This window comes from Pleurodeles waltl, chromosome 5 (genome assembly GCF_031143425.1).
Source record: "Pleurodeles waltl isolate 20211129_DDA chromosome 5, aPleWal1.hap1.20221129, whole genome shotgun sequence".
Classification (NCBI taxonomy): Eukaryota; Metazoa; Chordata; class Amphibia; order Caudata; family Salamandridae; genus Pleurodeles; species Pleurodeles waltl.
Genome location: NC_090444.1, coordinates 1,186,762,739 through 1,186,785,512, shown reverse-complemented (window position 1 = coordinate 1,186,785,512; position 22,774 = coordinate 1,186,762,739). Strand labels below are relative to the sequence as shown.

The 22,774-nt window shown below is 42.0% G+C and overlaps 1 protein-coding gene across 2 annotated transcripts in view; it reads left to right on the top strand.

The window, feature by feature from the left end:
* The first annotated feature begins 8,322 nt into the window (after nucleotides 1-8,322).
* The window catches only part of ATG5 (autophagy related 5), a 370,935-nt gene continuing 356,483 nt past the window's right edge, over nucleotides 8,323-22,774 (top strand). The window contains exons 1-2 of one of the 2 annotated variants that reach the window (XM_069235426.1): nucleotides 8,331-8,454; nucleotides 21,650-21,804. In XM_069235426.1, coding sequence (XP_069091527.1) covers nucleotides 21,697-21,804 — 108 coding nt within the window. In that variant the 5' untranslated portion in view covers nucleotides 8,331-8,454; nucleotides 21,650-21,696. Of the gene's footprint in view, nucleotides 8,455-21,649; nucleotides 21,805-22,774 lie in introns of both variants that reach the window. The other variant, XM_069235428.1, reaches the window with a different exon arrangement.

Genomic DNA, 22,774 nt, shown 5'->3' with positions numbered 1-22,774 from the left:
GGACAGGCCAGGTCTCTAAATTCTGAGTTCAAGTAGGATAGAACTTGGAGTCCTTAATCTAGATAAAAGTTGGGATGTCTGCTAAGTAACATGCTAGTTTATCATGCCCCACCAGGATCCCCCATTTGTTTATCAAAATTGTGTATGGTGGTGTAAAGGCATTACCTCAAAGAGACAAAATAGTGTGTTTGGATGCTAAGAATAGGTGAGAAATCCTTCACCGGCTATGGAGAGTAGCAGGTAAAAATCCCTCTGAAGGCCAACCAAGCTGTAATGCTATGTGTATTTAACCACTGATTCCATCTTGACCATTGACTCCATTTTGTGCCCTGCTTCAGTTACCGTCACGGCAGTACAGGGTTTTTCCACACAAAGCGTGTTTTCCACACTGAACATGTTTTTGCTTTTCTCACCAGAACAGGGTCATAACAGTGGTGGAACATATTATGGGCAATACGAGTGTACAAGGCTGAGAATGTTCATCAGAGAAAGGTACATCTCTGTCTCTGAAATGCGCATTGGGCCTGGCCAGTTCTTTTGTGCGTTTTCGACACAGACCAAGTACAGCCAGAGTTTGATTTCACAACAGAGGAGAAGGTGTTCTAGAATACTTTACTAGCTTGTTTGATGGGGAGACTTGGCAATAAGACAGGAACTCCCCTGCGGAGCGGACGCGCTGCCCGAGACATTTTTCATCCCATGTGGGAGGTCTCCTTCCTTGGCTGTTCAAGGGTTTCTCCAGTCTGCGCTGGCCAGGGTGATGGATTTAACCCCCATGGTGATGCATTTTAACTTTGATTTAGCTTATACATATTAATGCTTTGTTGATGCATTGCACGTTTCTTTCTTTCATTGTTTAACTAGGATTATTCTTGTACATACACATGTTTTACATCATTTGCACTGAAAGCTTATTTTCATATATTTGTGTGCTTTTATTTGATACCTGGGAAGTGCCTTGCATGCCAACAGTGTCCATTTTTTATGCCAAAAACTTTATTTTAGCTTTCCCTCTTTGAAAATGTCCCCAATTCTAACCCAGGTTATAGAACAGATTTCAATCACTTTCACAAAATGTTTCCATTGCCCCTGATTAATTAAAGAGGGTCCGTAATTATTTCTTTGCTCTGATGTTCTCCCCGTTCTGATGCTGTTTTTAACATTTTAAAAGTTTGGGTGCATGTTAGAATACCGTTCTGAATTTCACTGTTAATTCTTACCTCAGATTTCTATAAAATTCACTTATATGCTTATCTATGCTCTATACTCAGATGCACATATCGTTTTTAGCAAAACAGTGCATTTTTCCTGCTGAGATTCACTTGCAGGTATCTCCTTCTTAAACATGTAAAATATCAGATTTAAGCCATCGCGAGTCACATTTGGTTTGACACATTCAGGCAACAGATGTTTTCTAATTAGCACAATGGTTTACTCATGTGGGGTACCTCCCTCTTTTATGTACCCCTGTCGCATCAGGGCAAACCCACAGTGAGTGAGCACTTCTCTACAATATGTCTATCACCTTTTTTAATCATGGAATTGTCAAGTCATTATTTTAACCATTTTTTACTGTTTGTACATAACTAATACCCACAATACTGGTAGCAGATTACAATTGTATAGTAATAAATCATAAAAGTTACAATGCATATTTATCCAAAAATAGATCTACAATCGTGGTGAATTATTTCAAGTAATGATTAACATAGCATACAGTTTGTTTTAAACTTTTAACTCTTTAGTAAACGACCAATGGAGGGCAGTATTAAGTAAGTACATCATTACTGCAGACAGTGCATCATGGGAGGGGAAGTCAAGGAGATAAATATATAGCAGCATTATGGTAGATGTCTATCAGGGTATACGGGGGAATAGTATCTGTATATAGGAGTGTGAGAAAGAAATTATGTTATTCATCTCAGGAGGGAACAATAGCTGATATGGTGCATCTGTCCAGAGGGAGCAAGGGGGGTTAGTTCATTGTTAGAAAAAAGGATTTTATGTTTCTTGACAAATGCATCCCAGATCCCAGAGGGCTGCGACTGGGGTTAGATGGAGGTCACACTTCTCTCTACACAGAGAAGAACGTTCTGCCAGCACCCAGCATTGTATTGCACAATTTATATAGCAATTACTACCTCTATGTGGGGTGCTAAAGCACTTATTTACATGAGTAGCATGCTACACTGTGTATGGTTTAAAGTATGTTGTTAGGTCTCACCTGCACAGTGTTCAAGATGTATTGTTTACAATTCAATGGGTTTAGAGTCCACCCACAGTATACCAATTAGTTGGTTTTGTTGTTACTCTCATGGCAGTCTTTCAAATGCTTCTTTCCCATAGGATTCTCTTTCCTTCTTGTGTTAGTTCCTCCTAGGATAATGGAACATGTACTTATTCTTCCTCGTTTTGCAACACACTACTTTATTTTAAAAGAGTTTTGATATTATATCTGGACCTGCAATGTGCTTTCCTACTTTTAAGACAGGCATACAGCTTATGATTCCACCCTATCTGCCATCACTGTTGACGCTTTAGTTACTTTCACCCTCAACTGTACTACTCCACTCCATTCTATACCACTCCACTCAGTGCCACTCAACTCCACTACAAGTTACTCCATCCCACACTGTACCACAGCTCGCCACTCCATTCAATGCCACTCTATTCAATGCCACTCTACACCACGCCACTTTACTCTACCCCCATCTATGCTACTCCACTTTATACCAATGTACTCTACACCACTCTGCTCCCTGGCGGCACTCCACACAATGCCACTCTATGCCTCGCCACCACACTACTCTACCCTATTCCACTCCACTTTCCTCTACGCCATACCACTTTTAGGCACGCTGCTGTACATAGCTAAAAGACACTGGCAAAGCCAATAGCTCTCACACAGGCAAGACCTATAGCCTTTACCAATGCTTGTTTTAATACTATGTAGGAAGTGTTTCCATGTTGTGGGTGATGACCACCGAGGTGTGGCTATTGTTTTATGGGATGCAGCACGCAGCAGTTTGATGGATGAAAAAGTGTAAGAGACAGACATGCAGTTTTATGGTTTTCAGCATGCCGATAGCTTTGCAGGTTCTTTATGGTATTTCATATGATATAGCCTGCTTAACTGGTTACTGTCCTGGGTTGTCCAATCTAATATTTTGTGTACAGTTGTGGTCCTGAGCTGGCATGGTTGGAGGGAGAGATCTGCTGGGGTGGACATTGTTACTATCATCCAATATCAGAGTGTCTCTGTGAGATGTAAAAAAGCAGTCAGATTGTAAAGATATGTGGGACCTGCAGTGAATGGACTATATTAAATTCCTCCAAAGTGTCCAGCAATATGTGACAGATCTCTTCTGTTATTCCATGCCTGTTCATTTGGTGGTTTGTGTTTTTTAGTTGTACAGTGCTGGTGATGAACAACCCTCATAGCACATATGCCTTGTGTGAACTTAAGAGTCATAAGTTACAACTCGTTGCCGACTTTTGTGTAATATGGTTTTAGTATCATTGTGAGCCATAACGGTTATAAATGGAAGTACAAACTATATGATACCACGGCGAACCACAGATCAGCTCTTTTTTGCTTATCTGCATAATTAAAGTAGTTTGCTAGTTGAATTGTTTGCAATTCATGGGTTGTAAGCAGAGAATTGCAGCTGAGTGTGCAACTGTTTTCTGGGCTCTGTTATTGGGATGTGAGTGGTGCAGTTATCTAAGAAAAAGTCAAGTTTTCAACTGTCTTCAGAGGTATATTTTCTCCTGGGTGTTTCTCTTGCTAACTGGTAGCGAGTTTCAGAGCTTGGCAGCATGCCGTGAGAAAACAGTGTCTTCTATGGATTTCTTATGGCCAAGTGCTATAGTGATAAATGGTGAAAGCCTAAAGTGCAGTTTTCTGTTTGTTTTGTAATGCTTGAATTTAACTTGTAGGTATAAAGGTCCCTTTTCCTGGAGGCTCTGTGGACAATGCAGTGTGCCTTGAACATTGCCCTCCTAGCTATACATAGCCAGCGGAGCAACAGCAGGACCAAAGCCATGCGTTCTCTTGAGTGAAGACACAGAAGCCTTGTGGCAGCATTTTGGATGAGTTGTATTCAGAGTGTAACAAATGCAGGTACTCCAAGGAGTAGGCTGTTAAAATAGTCAAGTTTGGAGATTAAGAGTGTGAAGATGGCTTGCAGTTTATGTAGCGATGGGAAAATCTGACGTAGTATTTTCATTGTGTACAAGGCACACATTGTGATGTTGTCAGCATGCAGCATCATTAATAGGTCTGAATCCATGTTTTTTTTAAGGTTTCTAACTTTTCTTGATGTTGTTGAAGAGACTCAAGTTCCTTAGGCCGTACGGTGTGTAGAGGTTGCTTAATCTGTTTTTGTGTTTCGGAGTGTTTATATGACTTGTTTTGGGGTAGTAAAACAAGCTTTTTTAAGTGTGCTTTATATCAGGCTAGACCTACAGTGTTGACCAGGAACTACAAAGTGTGTATTGGGCCAGTCTATATACAAGAAGATTGTGAGCTGAACAGCATCTCTCCCCACTCCCTCCCACAGACCAGTTCCTGGTTAAGTGATGGGGCCAGAGTCCCCTGATCAGGCCTTCTTCCTCCCCTTACACAATCCTTTAAGTTTTTGGGAAGAACCCCCCCCCCCCCCAAGATAGCCATCTCCATTTTCTACCCCCAGATTCAGAAAGCCCTAAGCAGCCCAGTGAGCATGGCCAAAGAAAAGGTGATAAGAGAAGGTACTTTCTGCTGTGCAGTCTCACTCAAATCTGCCGTTTTTATCTATGTGTGACCGCTTACATTTCTTTCCTTGTTTTCCCTAAATTGTACTAAGGTAACAGAAGGCCACACCCCACCCCCACAAAAATACAATAAAAAACAGACAAAAAAAAACACCTCAAAACATGAGTATGTAGAGATTGAGTAAACATTTTTTGGGTGGTTTAAATTGTGCTTGGAATGTGTGCAGCACTTTAATGTGGTAAAACAAGATTTTTAAAGTGTGCAAAAGATAGGAGTGGAGCAGCAGACTTCCAGCGTCTGGTGATATTCCTCATAGCAAACAGAGAGGCTATGTCCACAAAAACTAGTTTTTAGTGACAGTCTTAAGCCTAGGGAATACCCAGGATTACAGACCAGGGGTATCCAGGAGCAATCTTTCAGTGATCTCAAATATTGTGGAACCCTCAGTCCAGGCAGGCCAAAGCTTTGGAAAGCCCTATAACATTTGGGTCAGGTGACCTTGTGTGCTATCAGGCCTCAAAAAATCATTAAAAATGTTACTAGACCTGCAGGGTGAGTAACTTGAATAATTTACTCGACCTAACTGTAATGTACTTGACCCGGAAACGGGTCTCAAATTGTGTGATTCTAGGCAAATATTGCATTTTATAGTCACCCTTTTCTTCATTCTCACATATGAGTGCACCTTCAAATATGTGAATTAAAGCATTTCTACTGTAAAAAAAAGCCTCTTTTGTTTGATTAAATACACTAAACGTTTATTCCATGTGTAATAAATCTAGCCCACATATAGGATACACATGATCCATGCATGACTTGCTTCTTAGTTTACTGATCGCTTTGTCATCATGGCAGGAGTGTTTCTCAGTTTATGTTTAAACAGTCACTTTTAATAAATGTATTACTAAAGCATGATGTGGTAGGGCGCTGTCATTTACAGACATTAAATTTCAAGAAATGTCCAAAACCTTCCCACTAACTTGCAGCTTTACTGATAACACTCTATAGTGTATCAACAATAATCTGTTAGAATTGGGGTTCAGAAAACATTTATCATTTGCACTTGACCAAATGAAGTGTTATGACTTTTTTCATTCTATTAAAATATTTTTTTCATCACACGGACGAAGAAAAAATGGTCTCACACAGCTACTGAAAAATATTTTGAAATGTTTGTAAAGTTGACTTAGTTATATAAATGTTATGTGTTAGGAAAAACCTGATACTAAAAGCCTTTCAGTTCACATAGGTCTGACAGTTCACCTTACAAAATCCTGAAACTTTGCAGTGACAAGGAAAAGTATTTGCACTGCAAGAAGATAAACTGATTTTTGACCTATGTCTCTGAACACAAGACAAATGTGACAAGAATAAGATTTAAAGGCATCTTAATTGCTAATTCAGTTTCTAACTGACCAGAACACCTGTTCTTTGTCCCCTCCCCAGAAGAGTCGAGTGGAATCTAAAAATAGCTCGACTTCATAAAATAAAACTTGCCATAGCAATTGGTTGGGTAGATTTTTCGAGCCCTGGGTATGGCACCAGGGAACTCAGGGGCAGCCAAGGAAAAGAGCTTCTGAATTTTCACTGCAGTGAGGAAAGCCCTATGTATTATGTAGAACAGTATGAGCATTACCCCATCTGAAATACCATATACAGGTGGTCAATACAAACATCCAATTAAGAATTAAATTACGCTACTCGTGTCTACCTAGGCGCAATAGAAAACATCCTAACACTTCTTCAGCAGATTAAAAAAAAAGTGTGGCCAAAATAACTACTGAACAGAAAGGTGACAACATATTTCCCAGGCTATTAACTTCATTGGCGACTGTTAAGCAATAGGATTATATTTCAATTTTTTATACAGAAGAGAGCTTAAGAAGCATCCTCTCCTTCATTAGCTGCAACATTCAAATGGCAGTCGCCTGTACAAAGCCTATGATCATACAATCCATTTTTGCTACACATTGTTCAAAATTTGTAAAGGTCTGGGGATGTGACTTCAGCAGATGCAGTCAGATTATGAAATTCCTTTCCAATTCATATACACTCCCAGCCATAAAACTCACGTTTATTAAACAACTAAAAGGCTGGCTCTTCCCTTTATAGAGTAGCAATGCGATCGAAGTACTGTGTGATGGTTTCTTTGGTGCTATAACTGTATTGGCAGAGCGGTCTACAACTAAAAAAATAACAATCACGTTAAATTACTCGCTTGTCTCAAAGAGAAAAGTTTAGAAATCAAAAACGTACGAGAGTTTATAACGGACACTTTGGAACATACAGCACCAACAATTAGCAATGATTATCAGGTCCTGGAAGCCACAAGAATTGATGTAAACCATGACCGTTATTTGTCTGATCACCATTGGGTAAAGCGAGCAAGATTTAGGTCTTTGTTACTTAATGGCCATTGCTGTAGCTCGCCGTCTTACAGAAGCCCATTTCAGTAGATTTGCCTGAGATGCACCTGAAAGCAAATGCACTTCCAAAACGTGCGCTCATGTTAAAAATCACGCCGAAAAGGAGGAGAAAAGGATCCCATTGTTGAATGGTATTAAAACCAATGACCACCCATAGGCATGAAAATTCGGCAGATAACGAAGGTCACTAGAGAAGCCTAAATCTTTATGGAAATTATACTTCAAAACTAAAGTCTTATTTTTTTCAACCGTCAGAATATCATTCAGCTACATAACTAATTTTCCAATCTACAAAAATACTTGGATGGAAATAGTGATGCGCAGCCAATTGGAATTTTGTGTATTTCAAAGAAAAAATAAAAAAGCCCTTTTATTAAGACATTGCAAAGACAAGAGTTATGAAATTGTGCCCCGTTAACAAGTGCGGACTTACTCCGCAGTCTGACCGTGCGCAACACGGACGCCCATCGTGGGTTTGTGTGCCCTGCAAAATGTGAGCAAGGGTGCCATGCGAGTTAAATCTCTATATAGATGGCATGCAGAAAGCAACGTGCGCATGGGTACCAAGCAGAACCTGGCTTGTAGATGAGGGTCATGTAAAAGGTCAAAAGCATGGGTGTCGTAAGGAATGGGTCCCAAACAAAAGTTCCACGCGCTGTTTCACAGGCCGTCTGCAACCGCAATCAGAGTGAACAAAGTGAGAACGTAACAGTCACTTAACAAATGGAACAGCAGCGCGTCCCGTGCCCCAGACACATGATGAGAAGTCAACAGGCCCTTCAGACCCAGCCGGGAGCAGGCTATAAGTCGTAAAACGATCACGGCTGGGTGCGACCATTCCACACTGTGAGCCTCAGCTCTGACCCCTTTCTTCTTCCTGCCCAGAAGCGGCAGCATCTGGTGTGCCGGCTGAGACAACCTCATGTCCGTAATGAGTCACCACCTAGGGCCGGGGACTTCCCCAGCTGAAGAGAGCAGCGCCCTCCACACTGAGGTCTTGAGGAGAAGGGCTCGCTCGAGCAGACACCCTCGAGGCGCCACGGCAAATCAGTATTTCGGATTCCTTGAGGCTCACTGGGATTGGCTGAGGTACGACGACTCCTCCAATCAACTCCTTCTTTACACATTACCAGTCCCTCTGACTCCCACAATACTTTCTGTTGGGGATCGGTTGTTAAGCGACCCGGAAGTGGTGAAAATATAGACAAGTGACATCTCTTGAAAGATCAACAACGGACTGTGGACATTAAGCTGGATTCACGGACCGCCCGTGTAAGTAGCTGACATGTGGCAACGTGGTATGAATCGCGAGCCCAATTCTGAATATAATGCACCTTCACCAGAAGTGTCAATTCTTACTTGTTCGTAATGTCAACAAAGATTTATTTCGGTGCGTCAAGTGTCCAGTAGGTAGAACTACAGGTGCTGTGAACCTGTATAGTCGAAGAGTATTGTAACTACCCTTGGTAGGTCGCTCATTAACGACTGTAGTGTCAGGGTTGGACATTTTAGCCCGACGTGAACTTAGTCCAGCGCTGCAAGCCACCCGACCACACATATTTTTGTGGCCTTACTACCCGGCGTATTTTCCGTTGAGCATTTCCCGCATTAGTGTGCATAGGGTGCGTATTATTATATATATTTTTTACTAGTAGAGGCTATACAAATTTACAGTGATGGTCTGATTTACCACACAGATTCATTCAAATGATCTGTTATAGTGGTTCACTGTTTTTTTCTTTACAACTGTAAGAACATTTCCCAAAGTGTGCAGTTAAAAAGGTTTGTCTGCCTGCTTGATAACTGTCTTTTCTGAGCTTTTGCAGAAGTGCCCGCATAAACACTGTTCGTTATTTTTGCCATTAGCTACTCGTGAAAGTTGTCTTTTAATTTTATATGTCACTTCCCCTTTCATCATTCTGAAAAATAAACGAAATTGCCTCGATTACATAAACCTAATACATGTATTCGGCCATACTCAGAGGTTTGCAAGGCATCAATTTCAAAATGACTTCAACAAGAGAGCCGAACCCGAGACAACGCAGACCCTGGTTTCAGCAAAGAGCCAACTCACGAGCCGAGCCATCAAAAGGTTCAGCACGTTAATCCTACAACAGGTGCCGTGAGAAAATATGATAGACGCTCTTTAAAATAAAAATATATATATGTTTTGCAGTATTTCTAAGTCCCAATTACGTACATACAATTATATTGCTGCATTGAGCAACATTTATTGATAGAAATCTTTAAAAAAAAATTAAAGAATCATTCACGAATACCCCCATTCCCTAACAACGATGCCACGCGTTACCCTAGACTTGTCAGATTATCATGTTGTCTGTACATCAAGCCTGTATTATTACATGTGTAGCAAGGTTATTTGATATTATATTAAGTGCAGGTACTGTGTAGTTCAGATCCTGAACGGAATTACTTCAGGGTGCTCTCAAAGAGGTTACTGAAGGAACATTATGCATAGCAAAGTAAAGCAAGTTGCCCTGGATCACATAGTTTGGTTAGGTAGGTAGGTGGGATTTGAGCTCAACTGTTCTGGTTACACGTTGTGTAATTCAGCTACTGTGTGGTTAAATACTTCTCTTTTCTGTTTTACATCCAAGGACAATGCTGAATTGTGTTTAAAAATAAAATGAATTAGCAGTGCTGGAACATAAAACGTTTACTTTCAGTCCCATACATTTGGGGAGGAGGGGTTTTGGGTGGCAGTCTGAAAGGTGGTAGAGTGAGAACTCTGCCTCAGAGGAATTGGCAGTAAGGCCAGTTGTCATCTGTTACGGCTCACATACTTGACCACAAGTAGACTACTTTTGAAAATATCTGTGTGTTAAAGCACCTGCTGCTGAGATCTTCGTGTACACAGTAACATACCTTCTATACTAACATTCAGATAACTCTGGTTAATGCACCAGTTGAAGAAATCTCTTTTGCCGCAGGCTTGGCTACTAAAATGGCATAGAGGGTTAATGTGCCTGCTGCTAAGCACGGCATGTAAAAGACAAGGGGCAGATTAGTATCTTATGTAGACAGGTGAATGGGTTGTGCCTTCTGTTACTGAGAGCCTTGTGTTACCTGCCGGAAGCAAGTTATGATCTCTGTAATATAGCTCAGTAAGTTATTGTTAGACCACAGCCTTAGGGTGGTCATCCCCCAACTTTTACCCTGCCACCCTCCCCTTTTCTGCCACTGTTTTTGCTTATTTTAGGACAGTGCACACTTTACCACTGCTAACCAGTGCTAAAGTGCATAAGCCCTCTCCCTTAAAACATGGTAACATTGGTTCATACCCAATTGGCATATTTGATCTACTTGTAAGTCCCTAGTAAAGTGCACTATATGTGCCTAGGGCCTTTAGATTGAATGCTTCTAGTGTGCCTGCAGCACTGGTTGTGCCACCTACATAAGTAGCCCCTTTAACCATGTCTCAGACCTGCCATGGCAAGGCCTGTGTGTTCAGTTTCACTACCACTTCAACTTGGCATTTACAAGTACTTGCCAAGCCTTAAAACTCCCCCTTTTGTACATATGTCACCCCTATGATAGACCCTAGGTAACCCATAGGGCAGGGTGCTGTGTAGGTAAAAGGAATTACATGTACCTGTGTGATTTATATGTGCTGGTTGTGGAAAACGCCTAAACATGTTTTCCATTGCTGTGAGGCCTGCTCCTTTCATAAGCTAACATTAGGGCTACCCTCATATACTGTTTGAGTGGTAGATTCTGATCGGAAAGGGGTAAACAGGTCATATGTACTAGGGTCAGAATGGTAATAGAAAATCCTGTTTATTGGTGAGGTTGGATTTTATATTACTATTTTAGAAGTGCCACTTTTAGAAAGTGAGCATTTCTCTGTATTTAAAATCCATCTGTGCCTTACAGCCTTTCTCCAATCCACGTCTGGGCTAGGCTGGTTGACAGCTCCCTTGTGCATTTCACCCAGACAAAAACAGGATACTCAGTCACACCTGCATTCATCTGCATACTGAATGGGTCTTCCTGGGCTGGAAGGGTGGAGGGACCTGACACTTACATTTCAAAGGCTAGTGGCCTGCCATCGCACAATGGACTACCAAACCCCCTAGTGGGACCCTGGAAGACAGGCCTGTACTGAGAGGGGACATTGTGCACTTCAAAACCACTCTTTGAAGTCTCCCCCACTTCAAAGGCACTTTTGGATATATAAACTGGGTCCCTGACCCTACCAACTCAAGAGACATCCTGGGACAGACACTCTGAACCAGATCCTGCAACCTGCCAAGAGGAGCTGCCTGGCTACACAAAGGACTCACCTGGACTGCCTTGTTGTGAAGGACTGCCACCTTGCTGTTGCCCTGCTGCCTTGCTGACCTCTGGCTCTGCTGAGAAGTGCTCTCCAAGGGCTTGGATTGAACTTGCCTCCTGTTCCTGTCTCAGGGCCAAAAAGACTTCTACTCTCCAAGGAAACTCCTTATGCGACAAAAATAGCCGCACAGCCTGCCCGAATCTACGCACAGTCTGCCCAGTGGTTAAAGAATCACCGCATTGCCGAACCAGAAAGATGCAGCCCAGCTCCCTGAGTGGAGATCGACGCCTGCGTTGTGACCGGATCTTCGACGCACAGCCATACCGGATTGACGCATCGACCAGCCGGAACGGCGCTGCCCGACTTCCTGCGGGAGGAATGGACGCAGCGTTTGCCGTGCAACAGAAACTCTGACGCATCGCCACACTGGATCGACGCAGCACCTAAAATTTTGGCCTGCACATCCAGGATTTCTACGCATCATCTCTGGGCTTCAAAAGACCCCGCATTGCAGTGAGGACTACACACCGGAAATCAACGCAAAGCCCTTGCAGCTTGGGAAGAATGAACGCATCGTCTGTGCGTGCCAGGGAATCCGACTCACGCCTTCTTTTTTCCACACCTCTTCTCCCATGCGGTCTACGTGCGTGTAATTTTGATACATACCAGGTAGTTTGTACACACAAGGGACATTTGTTGATGTCTAAAGACATAAGACTCTTCTTATCATTGCAACAGTGATCTTTCAACTTGTGTTTATCACATCTTGATCCTTTTGACCTTAGTTTACTCAGATAAATATCTTATATTTTTTTAAACCTCTATGGTGTATTTTTTTGTTGTCGTCACTCTGTTATTGCATGATTTATTGCACAAATACTTTATACATTGCCTTCTAAGTTAAGCCTGACTGTTCAGTGCCAAGCTACGAGAGGGTGGGCACAGGATAATTTGGATTGTGTGTGACTTACCCTGACTAGGATAGTGGTTCCTACCTGGACAAGGGTGTATATCTCTGCCAACTAGAGACCCCATTTCTAACAGTTATGAAACACCATCAAGGAGTATATTGCAAACTACAAAACATAAGTATAGAACGTCACTGGTTTTTCTCAATGTTTAGCTATTCTAATGTTGCTTAAAATGATTCATTTGAGTAGCTATAAAGAATTATTTGTAAGTGCTATATAAATTGTTCTTCATGTAATTATTCGTATAGGTGGCTATTTCCAACCTTACAGTGCATTCATGTATCTTACATACATTACTTGGAAAACTCAAAGCATGCTTCCAAATCATAGTTAAGGTCTAAAGCGCTTGTACTTAAGACGTGCTTTGCTTCTTGAGTAACTGCTCTTCAAGTAGTCACATATGAAGTGTAGCATGGCATCGGACAAACATGTATGTCTCTGTTTTTGATCACCAGTTTCTGTAGAAACATCCCAAATAGAAAGCATAGTTTTAAATCTTATGGCTATTCCTAGCTCTTTTGCGTTTTAGCAGTTTTTGTCTTAGAAAAACCACTCTGGAGTGCAAGAGGGGTAGTGCTTGAATGATTTGGCAAGACTCCGAGTGGGCTCACTTGTTTCCATGGGACAAGGGCCAAGCCAGAGCCAGACATTTCGTTCGAGGTAGGCTCAACGTTTGTTTGGCTCGTCAACCTCCAGTGATGACTATGGGTCATTTTTTGCCCAGAATACTGGATACAAAGGGTGGACAAAATAAAATTGAATGAAATAGTAGTGAGAGGGAAAATGGACAGAAGCAGCCGTGTAAGAGGTAGTATACCAGTCACGTTTTCAAAACCAAAAGGAGGGTGCTACCTGCACAGCTCACCATTCCCTTTTTAATGGGCTTATGTATTTCACTGATCTACAATTTTTGGAAAAAACGTGCATTTATAGGTCCATTGTGGAGAGACTTTTTCTCAGAATTACACCCAGTTACACCGGTCTGTTTATCTCTTTAAGTATATGTGGATATTTGAGTGCTAAATTCTGCATTTAAAACTGATTTACATTATTGATAGTATACATAGACTACATTACTAAGGAGTTTGTGGCAACGCCCTCAAAAATGTTTTGGAAGATCCAGTGGCAACAATACCCTCTAAAGCCAATGAACCACTAATATTAATCAGATGTTGAAATGTTTAAAGCACCATTATACTGAGGGATTTGGGGGCACACCGGAAGTATTTTTGACACACTTGATGGCACTTAAAAGCATATTGCAGCATTTCTCAGAAATGAAGTGCCAAAGTCTGCCACCTTCCTTGCTAGTTTCCTATTTGCCAAGTTATCACTTATTATTATTATTATTATTATACATTTGTATTACACCCAGTTATTACATCACACTCAGTAACCTTTAGTGTCCCTTTTTACTATAGGATTTTGTGCTAGTTTAGCACATCATGACCAATGTCCTTTATTGGGTATCATTATATAATTTACTTTTCCCATTACGTTTAACTAGTACAACATGGCTGATTCCAGTGTGCCTAATTAGCTGATCATACCGAGTTTTCAAGGATTCATGATAAGCACATCCTGGCAAATTCCTTTATTCGTTAGTGCAGCATGGCCAGTTTTTAGTACACCCAGTTGGCACATCCTGTTTAGGTCCATATATGCTCAGCTTGCACGCCACTGACCTGCATAATCCCTTTCACCTCCATGCAGTCTTGTAACTCCTGCTGTACGGTAAGGTGGAAGGAGATCTAGTGACTCATAATTACCATCAACTTACACTGCATGCGTTCGATTATGAAGGAGGGGATGCACAAGAGTTCTGGACGGGTTATGGGCAGGACTTGCGGGTTTGCTTCGAAATTGTTGCAGGTCACACATGATCTCATCTGCAGCTGAGGGATGAGAGCAAAGGAGGGAAGATACCCCCACCATAAAAACCACGTGGAGGCCACTCCAAACTTGAACAGTGTGGGTACGCAGGACACTAATGGAAGAAACACCCAAGCGTTCATCAGCGTCTTTCTTTTGCAGTGGCTGAATTTGGTATCCACCTGCTGCAGTAAGTTTTTCTGCAGCTCCCCTCCTGTCAGGACATGAGTAGCCTTTCAGCATCTGGAGACGTCGCATGAGCCCTCCTGTCATTAAATTCCAGTCTCCATTGGGAGGTAGGGTAAGTCCCCTCCCGAAGACTCTGGAAGAGCTACAGTTTGCAAAAACTCACCAGTATAGAAGGGCTACAATTCCTAGTTTACAAACGCAGAAGATCGGGTGGAAATTCAGCTCACATATAGAGTAGTAAAAAAACTAGAATGTCCATAATTTAGGAGTTTTAACACATAATTTATGTTGGCAAAATGTTGGAGATACTTCAGCATTATCAGAAAGATTCTGTGTTAACTTAAATGTAAATATGCTCAATTTTGTGAAACATTTTTACACAGTGTTGAGATCCATAAAGATACCATAGACTCTACATTTGGAGAAAATCAAATATGCACATATTAATCCAAATTAGGCAGATATTATCTTCAGATAACAGAGCAGTTTTTTAGGTAACAAAATTCAGACTTGAGAACTAGCCCTCAAATTACAACACTGTCACTTCCACTCATGTTGGACATAGCTTAAAGAAGGATCAGACACCACGTCCATACTTCAAGCTGCACATATTTCAAATCCAAAGGACTGAAGACAGCCGATCACCATATTACACTGGTCTTTTAGACTCTGGCTACAAAATTTTCCAAAAGCTGCATATTGCACAGACTCCAAATATAGATGCAGAGCTGAATTCCAGGTATTGAGATCCTACAGGCTTGAGCTTCAGACAACAAGACTCAAGATTACAGAACCACTATTACAGGTACACAGATTATCTGTGCTGTATACAGCAAACTGAACTACTAGGTTACGTTAATCTTACAGTGCAGGTCACCAGACAGCAGAGCTGTCGCTCAAGTTATGCACATCTGAAATTAAAACCGCTCAGTGGTGCACACTATTTAAAAAAAAATGTTGATAAAATTATTATGCTGGAAAAAACATAAACAATAACATATTTTGTAAAAGCTCTACTAAAATTAGGCCTAACAGCAGTTTCTCCTGTTGCACAGATCTTCCTCAGAGGCCTCAGACTTCAGTTCCATGGATTACACAAATCTCATAGGTTCAAACCTCAGCGCTGTCCCAGAGTTCATCAAGATCATACAGGCTGAGTCCCTTAGAGTTAGGGACCTTGCAGGCCTAATTTACCAAGAGCTTATCTGCCTGTTCTTCTGACAACAGAACTGCTCCTTTAGCTGCACAGCAATGACCCAGGCTGCACAGGTTTTACAGGTTCAGGGCTTGAAAACAAATTTTCCAATTGCAGAAATTCTAAAGGTTTAAGCGGAGTCGGAAACTGAGCCTGAAGTTAGAGATTGAACTGGTGCATGCTTCAGACAGGAAATCTGTAAATCAGTCTCTCTGGTTAAATACCTCACAAGGTCAGCTTTCAATCTCAGATCATTTCCCTCATGTTAGACACGCTTTAAAGGCTTACGTCTCTGCCTTGGTTATACAGAGCCTAGTTGTTCATACTTCATACAGTAATCCCTTGTGTGACGGATATATAATAGACTCAAGTCTTGGGTATCTCTCAAGGTGTATATTTTACATGTTTAAACTTTGGAGAGATTAATTGTCCATGAAATTATAGAACTCTTACAGTCTTGGGTTTAATATAAAAAGTATCTTAGGTAAGAACTGAATTTTAAGGGTCAGTATTTGGATAGCAAATCTGTCTTGCAGATAACAGAAATCATAAGGATACGGTGCCGAGCAGAAGACCTTATTAATAAGGTTTCAACCATCTGCAGGCAGAGGACTCATGCAGCAGAGGTATCTCTTGTATCACAGGGACCTTAGAGAGTCACGTTTTAGACAACTGACCTGCATTTTGCACCTACCTTATGATTTAAAGTAGTAACAGGCACTCCCCATTTAAAAATGTGCTAGAAAATGATGTGAAAAGCATAACCATTAGTAGTGTCTCTTTAGGGTGGGGTCCCTTTTCTGTTTCTTCTTTCTTGCAAATGTTGTGTTGAATTCCAAAGGTCTTTTCTGCCATCAGAAATGTCATAAATGTTCTTGCTACAGGTGCACCCTTGGTCTTTAAAATCCGTGCACATTCTACAATACGATGAATGGAACCATGTTTTTTCCATAGTAGAATGAACAAACATTTCAATTTGTTCTAAAAATTAAAGTTTGCTGGACTCCCCTTGCTGAGACTAGCCCACCCCAGCTACAACTGATTTGTATGTTTTTATGTATGTATGTAGGTCTGTAGGTTTGTGGTATTTCTTAAAGCACAGACCTTACCAAATGCCAGTGTAGCGCTGTACAGGGTCTAAAGCAAGCCAAGTCAACAAGTGATAGGAGAGATTGCTGGTTTGTGGACAATTAATGCATTGTGATGTAGTGTTCTTTAAAGAGATGTATCTTCAACGGTTTCCTCCAATGGAGCAGCATAGGGGCAGCCCTGATGGTTACAGGGATGTTGTTCCAGATCATGGGTGCATAGTTGGACGAGGCCGGTTGTCTTGTTTTTTTCTCTTTTAGACTTCTTGTTCTGCATTCAGATGGTGGTGTCTTGGCTGTAGGTGTGCCAAGAAGCACCGGGGATGATAGCCCGTCTGCAAGATAAGTGGGGGTGCTGGTCGTGATTGTTTGTAAATGATGCAGCTGGTTTTGAAGATGTTGCATTCTGGCAAGGGGGAGCTAATAGAGTTCCATCAGGATTGGGGGGAATGCGATCACATTTCTTCAGGCCATGGATGAGATGTACTGAGGTGTATTGGATGCTCTTAACGGTTGAAAGTTTGGAGTCTGGGAGGCCATGGAGTTGGGCATTACCACTGTCCAGATGCAGAAGTCCAAGAGATTGGACAGCATTTCAGAAGGCTCTTTCTGGAACAATTGGTTTCACTTTATTTAGACAAGAGAGCTGGTACCAATCTGGCTTTGTAATTTTTTTTCAGTGTGTTCCTGGAGGGTTGGAGGGTGGTGTCTAAGGTCAATCCAAGTGACTTGGTATTCAGTGAGAGTTGGGGATGAAGCACTCAAGGTTGATGACGTTGAACCCAGTTTGTACTGTTTCTTGTTTGTTGGTCTTGGCAAAAAGCAGGAATTCTGTCTTGGTTGTGTTGGGCTTCATTAGGCACTGGTCATCCAGGTCAGGATGATGTGCAGCTAGTGTTTGAGGCACTGAATGTCTGTAGCAGAGAAGACTTTCAAGTGAAGATGTGTCTCTTATACAGACAGGTGAATCTTGATGGTGTTATCTGTCAATAAAACACCAAGGTGCTCCATGTAGGGACTGAATGTCACAGGGAACTGTATGGATGACAGGTGATGGGGATCTTTGGGACCCGGAGGTACTGTATGCATGTGAATAAATTGGTGTTGATTGGAAAAATATGTTATGAGGAGAACTAGTGCAGGGCATTGCTGGTGATTCCCAAATGAGACTCCAAGGCACATATCGACAGTGAAATGGTCGCCTGTGTGGTAAACAACTGAGCGCTCCAGCAATATTAGGAGGCAGTAAGGAGGGCATTGTCTACAATGTGTGAAGTAGTAATCTACATGTTGCAGCATGGTCTGAAGGCCTACTGGTAGTCGTGCAGGAGATGGTTAGCTTTAATGTGATGTTGGATTTGAACATAGGCTGATTTTTCAGTGAGCTTACTGATGAATAGTAAGTGTGTGATGAGTCAGTAATTGGTAAGCCATCAGGGTCTTGAATAGGTTTCTTTAACAGTGGGAGGATCTGGTACATCTTGTGAGCTTTTGGAAAGATGCCTTGTGTGAAGGAGGCATTGACAGTGGTGAGTAGGGGTGAGAGAGCGTCCCCTAAGTGAGCTTTGATGAAAGAGGGTGTTAAGACATCTTCATAAGAAGTGGGTATCCAGGAGTTGAGAATTTCAGTGAGATCTGCTAGAGAGAGGGCTTTGAAAGATGACTGTTAGAGGATTCTACAAGAAGGGTTGGGCATAAGAGATGAGAAGTGCTGTTGGGCTCTTCTCTGTTTTTTCAATTGAAGAAGAGGTTGATGGCATTGCACTTTTCTGGGGAGTTTGGAGTAGATGGACCCAGATGAGGGTTGACATAGTTATCTTAGAGTTTGGATCTTCGTGGTTCTCAGACCCAAGTACACAGTGCTGCTAGCTTCTGTCCCTCCTTTGAATGTTCTTTCAATTCTGTTAATTTCTCATGTCATTCTTCTCTACCATCACTTCCTGTAACCTTCCTGATTCTCTTCTAACCCTGCTAAAACACAGAACGATATTGGGGACTGAAAAGACTCTACACTCGTCTTTTTGAAAGGCAGTCAATTTATTAAGCTTGAAGAAGGTCGATGTAGTTCCTGTTGATTTACCCCCAACCCAGTCTACTTCCTTGGGAGGGATTGAATTAAAGGGGAAAGGTTTCCTTTTCTGTGTTATGTTCTGAAAATACAAAAAGAATGTATTGAAACCTAACCTTACTACATCCTGCTCTGTTTTTTGTCTCCCTATCTCTACACCCTCCTTATCGTTGCTCTGTTTACTGGTCCCTCTTTTGTCTGCCCCCCTCCCCCACACCCTTTACCATGCTCTTCCTCACTGTGTTGCAGTCCGTCCATCTTAAATTCTGCCTCATTCTTGTGTATTCCTTTCCAAGTGCGACCAGTAGGCCATATTGTGACATGGTAAAGAAAGGGGGATTTGGAGATGGTGAGAAGAGGCTACCACAACCAGGGTCTGCATAGGTGTTGCTAGAGACGTCATATTCTTATGCCTTTGGGTTGCCCAGCCATATGTCTGCGTCCCTGCATGACCCAGCTTTGATGTAAGACCTGTTGCAGGAAGATTCTACCCACGTCGCCCTTTTTAGCGAGTGCCTGCAAACACACCTTATTCAGTGCTCACACTGGCTTCTTGTGAAGCCCCTGCACTCACCCCTCCCCAAAGGGCCCAAACTAAGAGGCTGCTGCAGGCAACACCTGAGGCGACCCGCAAAGAGTCTTGTTTCCACTGATTGAGGTTACCAGGATGCTACTTCACGGGAAATATGAACTAAAGAGAATTACAGTGGGGGCAATTCAGTCCTGAAAGGAAGTCTCAGAATACTGGGGAGTGGTTCCCTGTGAGTCATCCTATTCTAGGTGTGGGTGAAGTTACGGATTTGTGGGTGTGTGAAAAAGCTCCCAATTGTGGTTGAGTTGAGAGGTCTGGGTTAGGGATGGGCATCGAGCAAGGACAAGAGGGTGACCATGGAGTAGGAGCTGAACACATAAAAATGCTGTCAGAAGTCTGTCTAGCTTCATCAAATTAACATTTAGCAACCATAGCGAGATCATATTGGTGTAACAGAAATGTGAGAAGATGGCAGTCTTAAATCCAAAAAGGTAGAGAGAGTGAAAGAGAAAAATGACAGATTTCTTTAGTAGTTGAGAGAGTAGTAGCACAATTTTTAGTATGGACTTACAGTGAGCATTATCCCCAGTCAAGTTGCAGGCTTATCTCTGAAATGCACTTGCATACAAAGAAAATAATGTGAGTGGCAACATAGTAACACAACCGTTGGCAAAGCCAAAAGGCTTGGTGTTGGCCACCAGCCTTTTGGCTTTGTCAATACTTTTTTTTTATTATTCTGCAAATTATGTTAGTTTTAAATTGTTGTTGGCCCAGAGGTTTCCCCAGCAATAACGTTTTAAAAACAAACACGACAAAACAAACAAATGCAAAGCCAAAAGTATGGCTGCCAGTGCCTGACTTATTGGCTTTGCTCATGCCTGTTTCAAAGGGATTGCCTTGGTCCTCGCATTTTCTAATTCTATGTTGGTGAGTAACAACACCCAAAGTAAACCTTGTGAACAGGGCAAAATTCAGCAATAAAGTCACCACCACAGGTATGATGTCACAAAGCGGTACATTGTGCAGAAAAGGATGCCACTGAACTAAGCTGACTGCATCTTCTGGCGATGAGCAAGAACAATACATTTCTGTCCCTTTTCATCCCAAGAAATCACATTGGCTCAACACTGGCACCGAGAACAGTGGTCCATGACTACCTACACCATACATTCCTGAATCTGTACAAACTGCACAAGACATTCGCCCCCCCATAAAAAAAAGTCTACTGGTTGGGACCTTAATTCATAAAGGCATGAGCAAGCAAGCACACATGCTATTATCCTGGGATCCATGCATTCTCATACTGTGTCTGCTTCTTATTGATGCAAACTAGGCACTGTGACTTGAAAATAACCACATACTCATGAGAAAATTATCAGTTCTGAAAGAAGAGATGCTTTGACCAGAAATTCTATTCTATTTTACTCCTGGTAGTTCGTGCACAAACCCCCTTTCACACTCACCTGTAATCACTCAGAGGTTGCTTACACAATCCTCAGCACTCCCAAATTTTAAAACAAAGTCAGAGGGTAGGGTCAAACCATTTTCCGTTCAAGCCACAGATTGGGGAGCAAATACCTTATGCAGATCAATACCAGTTTTCTCAATCATGGCTTTTGGAAAGACCCTTCTAGTGACTTGTGTTTTCCTGAACCCAGGAGCTGAATAAAAACCGTGAAACATCCCCGACGTGGGTCCACCACTGGAGAAACTCCTATCAAATGTGGACTTACGCTGATGGCCCTTTCACAGGGAGCACATCTACACAAAATGTATTTCCCTTAACAGTTATGGACTACAATAGCAATGTGTGCTCTTTAAGACCAAAAACGTTTTATTTGGCTTTAGCCATTTTTTGTATAGGGCTGACCGCATCCATAACAATAATGTTTTTGCAAAATCCATGACAAAGCAAAACCAGAATTGACATAGCCAAAAGGCTGATGATCAACACCCTAGACCTATTGGCTTTGCCAAGGCTTGTTTTTTTTAAATACAAATGCCATTTGTAGGTGTAGCTGGGCTGCCACTGCTAGATGAAAATTAATAAGAATTTGAAGAGTTAAAATCTTAAAATCTGTGCAGTCTTCTGAGTCCCACTGAAAACACTGTAGCTCCTTCCCTTCTCTAAATAGTGCCTCTTATTTTTGAGTCAGAATGTAAAAAAATGCCCCCCTTCCCTTACACGGTTGAGGGATGACAGAAGAAATAAGGTGCCTGTTGATCTTGATTTATTTTTTTCCTTTCCTGGACAGGGAATTGAACAAATTGCTCTATATGTGCTGCATCAATACTTGGAATAATGACAGATGACAAAGATGTGCTTCGAGATGTTTGGTTTGGACGAATACCGACCTGCTTCACATTATACCAGGACGAGGTATCAGAACGAGAAGCAGAGCCATACTATGTAAGTGCATGTGGAAGAAGCAGTCCCACCTTACTGTCTATATATTCTTATGGTTAGGACTTTAATTATTTAAAGTAAACTTTTGAGGGATAACAGTATTTTCCTATAAAGTCTTTAAATGGATATTCTGATTTGATGGGCATAGGGCCTTATTCCTGGAGTAGTAGCAACTGCCCTTCTGTTTTTTTCTGATGCTGCCTGTGGTGCACAGAGAGCACCTTTTCCTGCCCCGACGAGCGCTATATTTGTGAAGTTTGACAGAAAGGAGGAACAGCAAAATCAAATATTCCCGGTATGGGTCACCATATAAAAAGCCAAAAAGTGCAAGACACTTAGGGACTCATTTTGAGTTTGACAGATGGGAAAGCCTATCCACCAAACTCCCGGCAGGGTGGCCGCCGGCATCGTGGTGACCTCTCTGCCAGAGTTATTATGAGTTTTCCTCTAGGTCAACGGGCGGAAACCTCAGTGGGGTCCCATGCACCTGTTCTCTGCCAGCCTTTTCATGGCAGCCGAGAACAGGGTCGTAGTCCGCAGGGCAGCACTGCCCTGTCAGATTACGATCTCAGCCACTGCCAGGCCGCCGGGATCATGGGTCCTGGCACAGCTGGTAGTCTGACCGCCAAGGTTTGTAATGTTGCGGTTCTGACACTAGTAATTAGGCCCTTATCCTGATTGTTCAGATGAGTCATAAAGAAGGAATAATGGGGAATATAATGGTGTAGATGAACAGTGTGCCGCTGGTGGCCAGAGCTATCCGATTTGTTGTACCTTCACATGCAGCTAGGTCAGTGTCGACTTACCATAAGAATGAATGATTGGCCTAAGGTCTCTAAGCATGTCCATGATTGGTCTTGTATGTAGCCATTAAAGAGGAAATGGAAAAAACTAAATTGGGGATGGCTGGAATGCCTAAGTTTCTCTCAGCCACTGGTAACTGACTTTGCGGTTTTTAGCTGATTGTCATTGT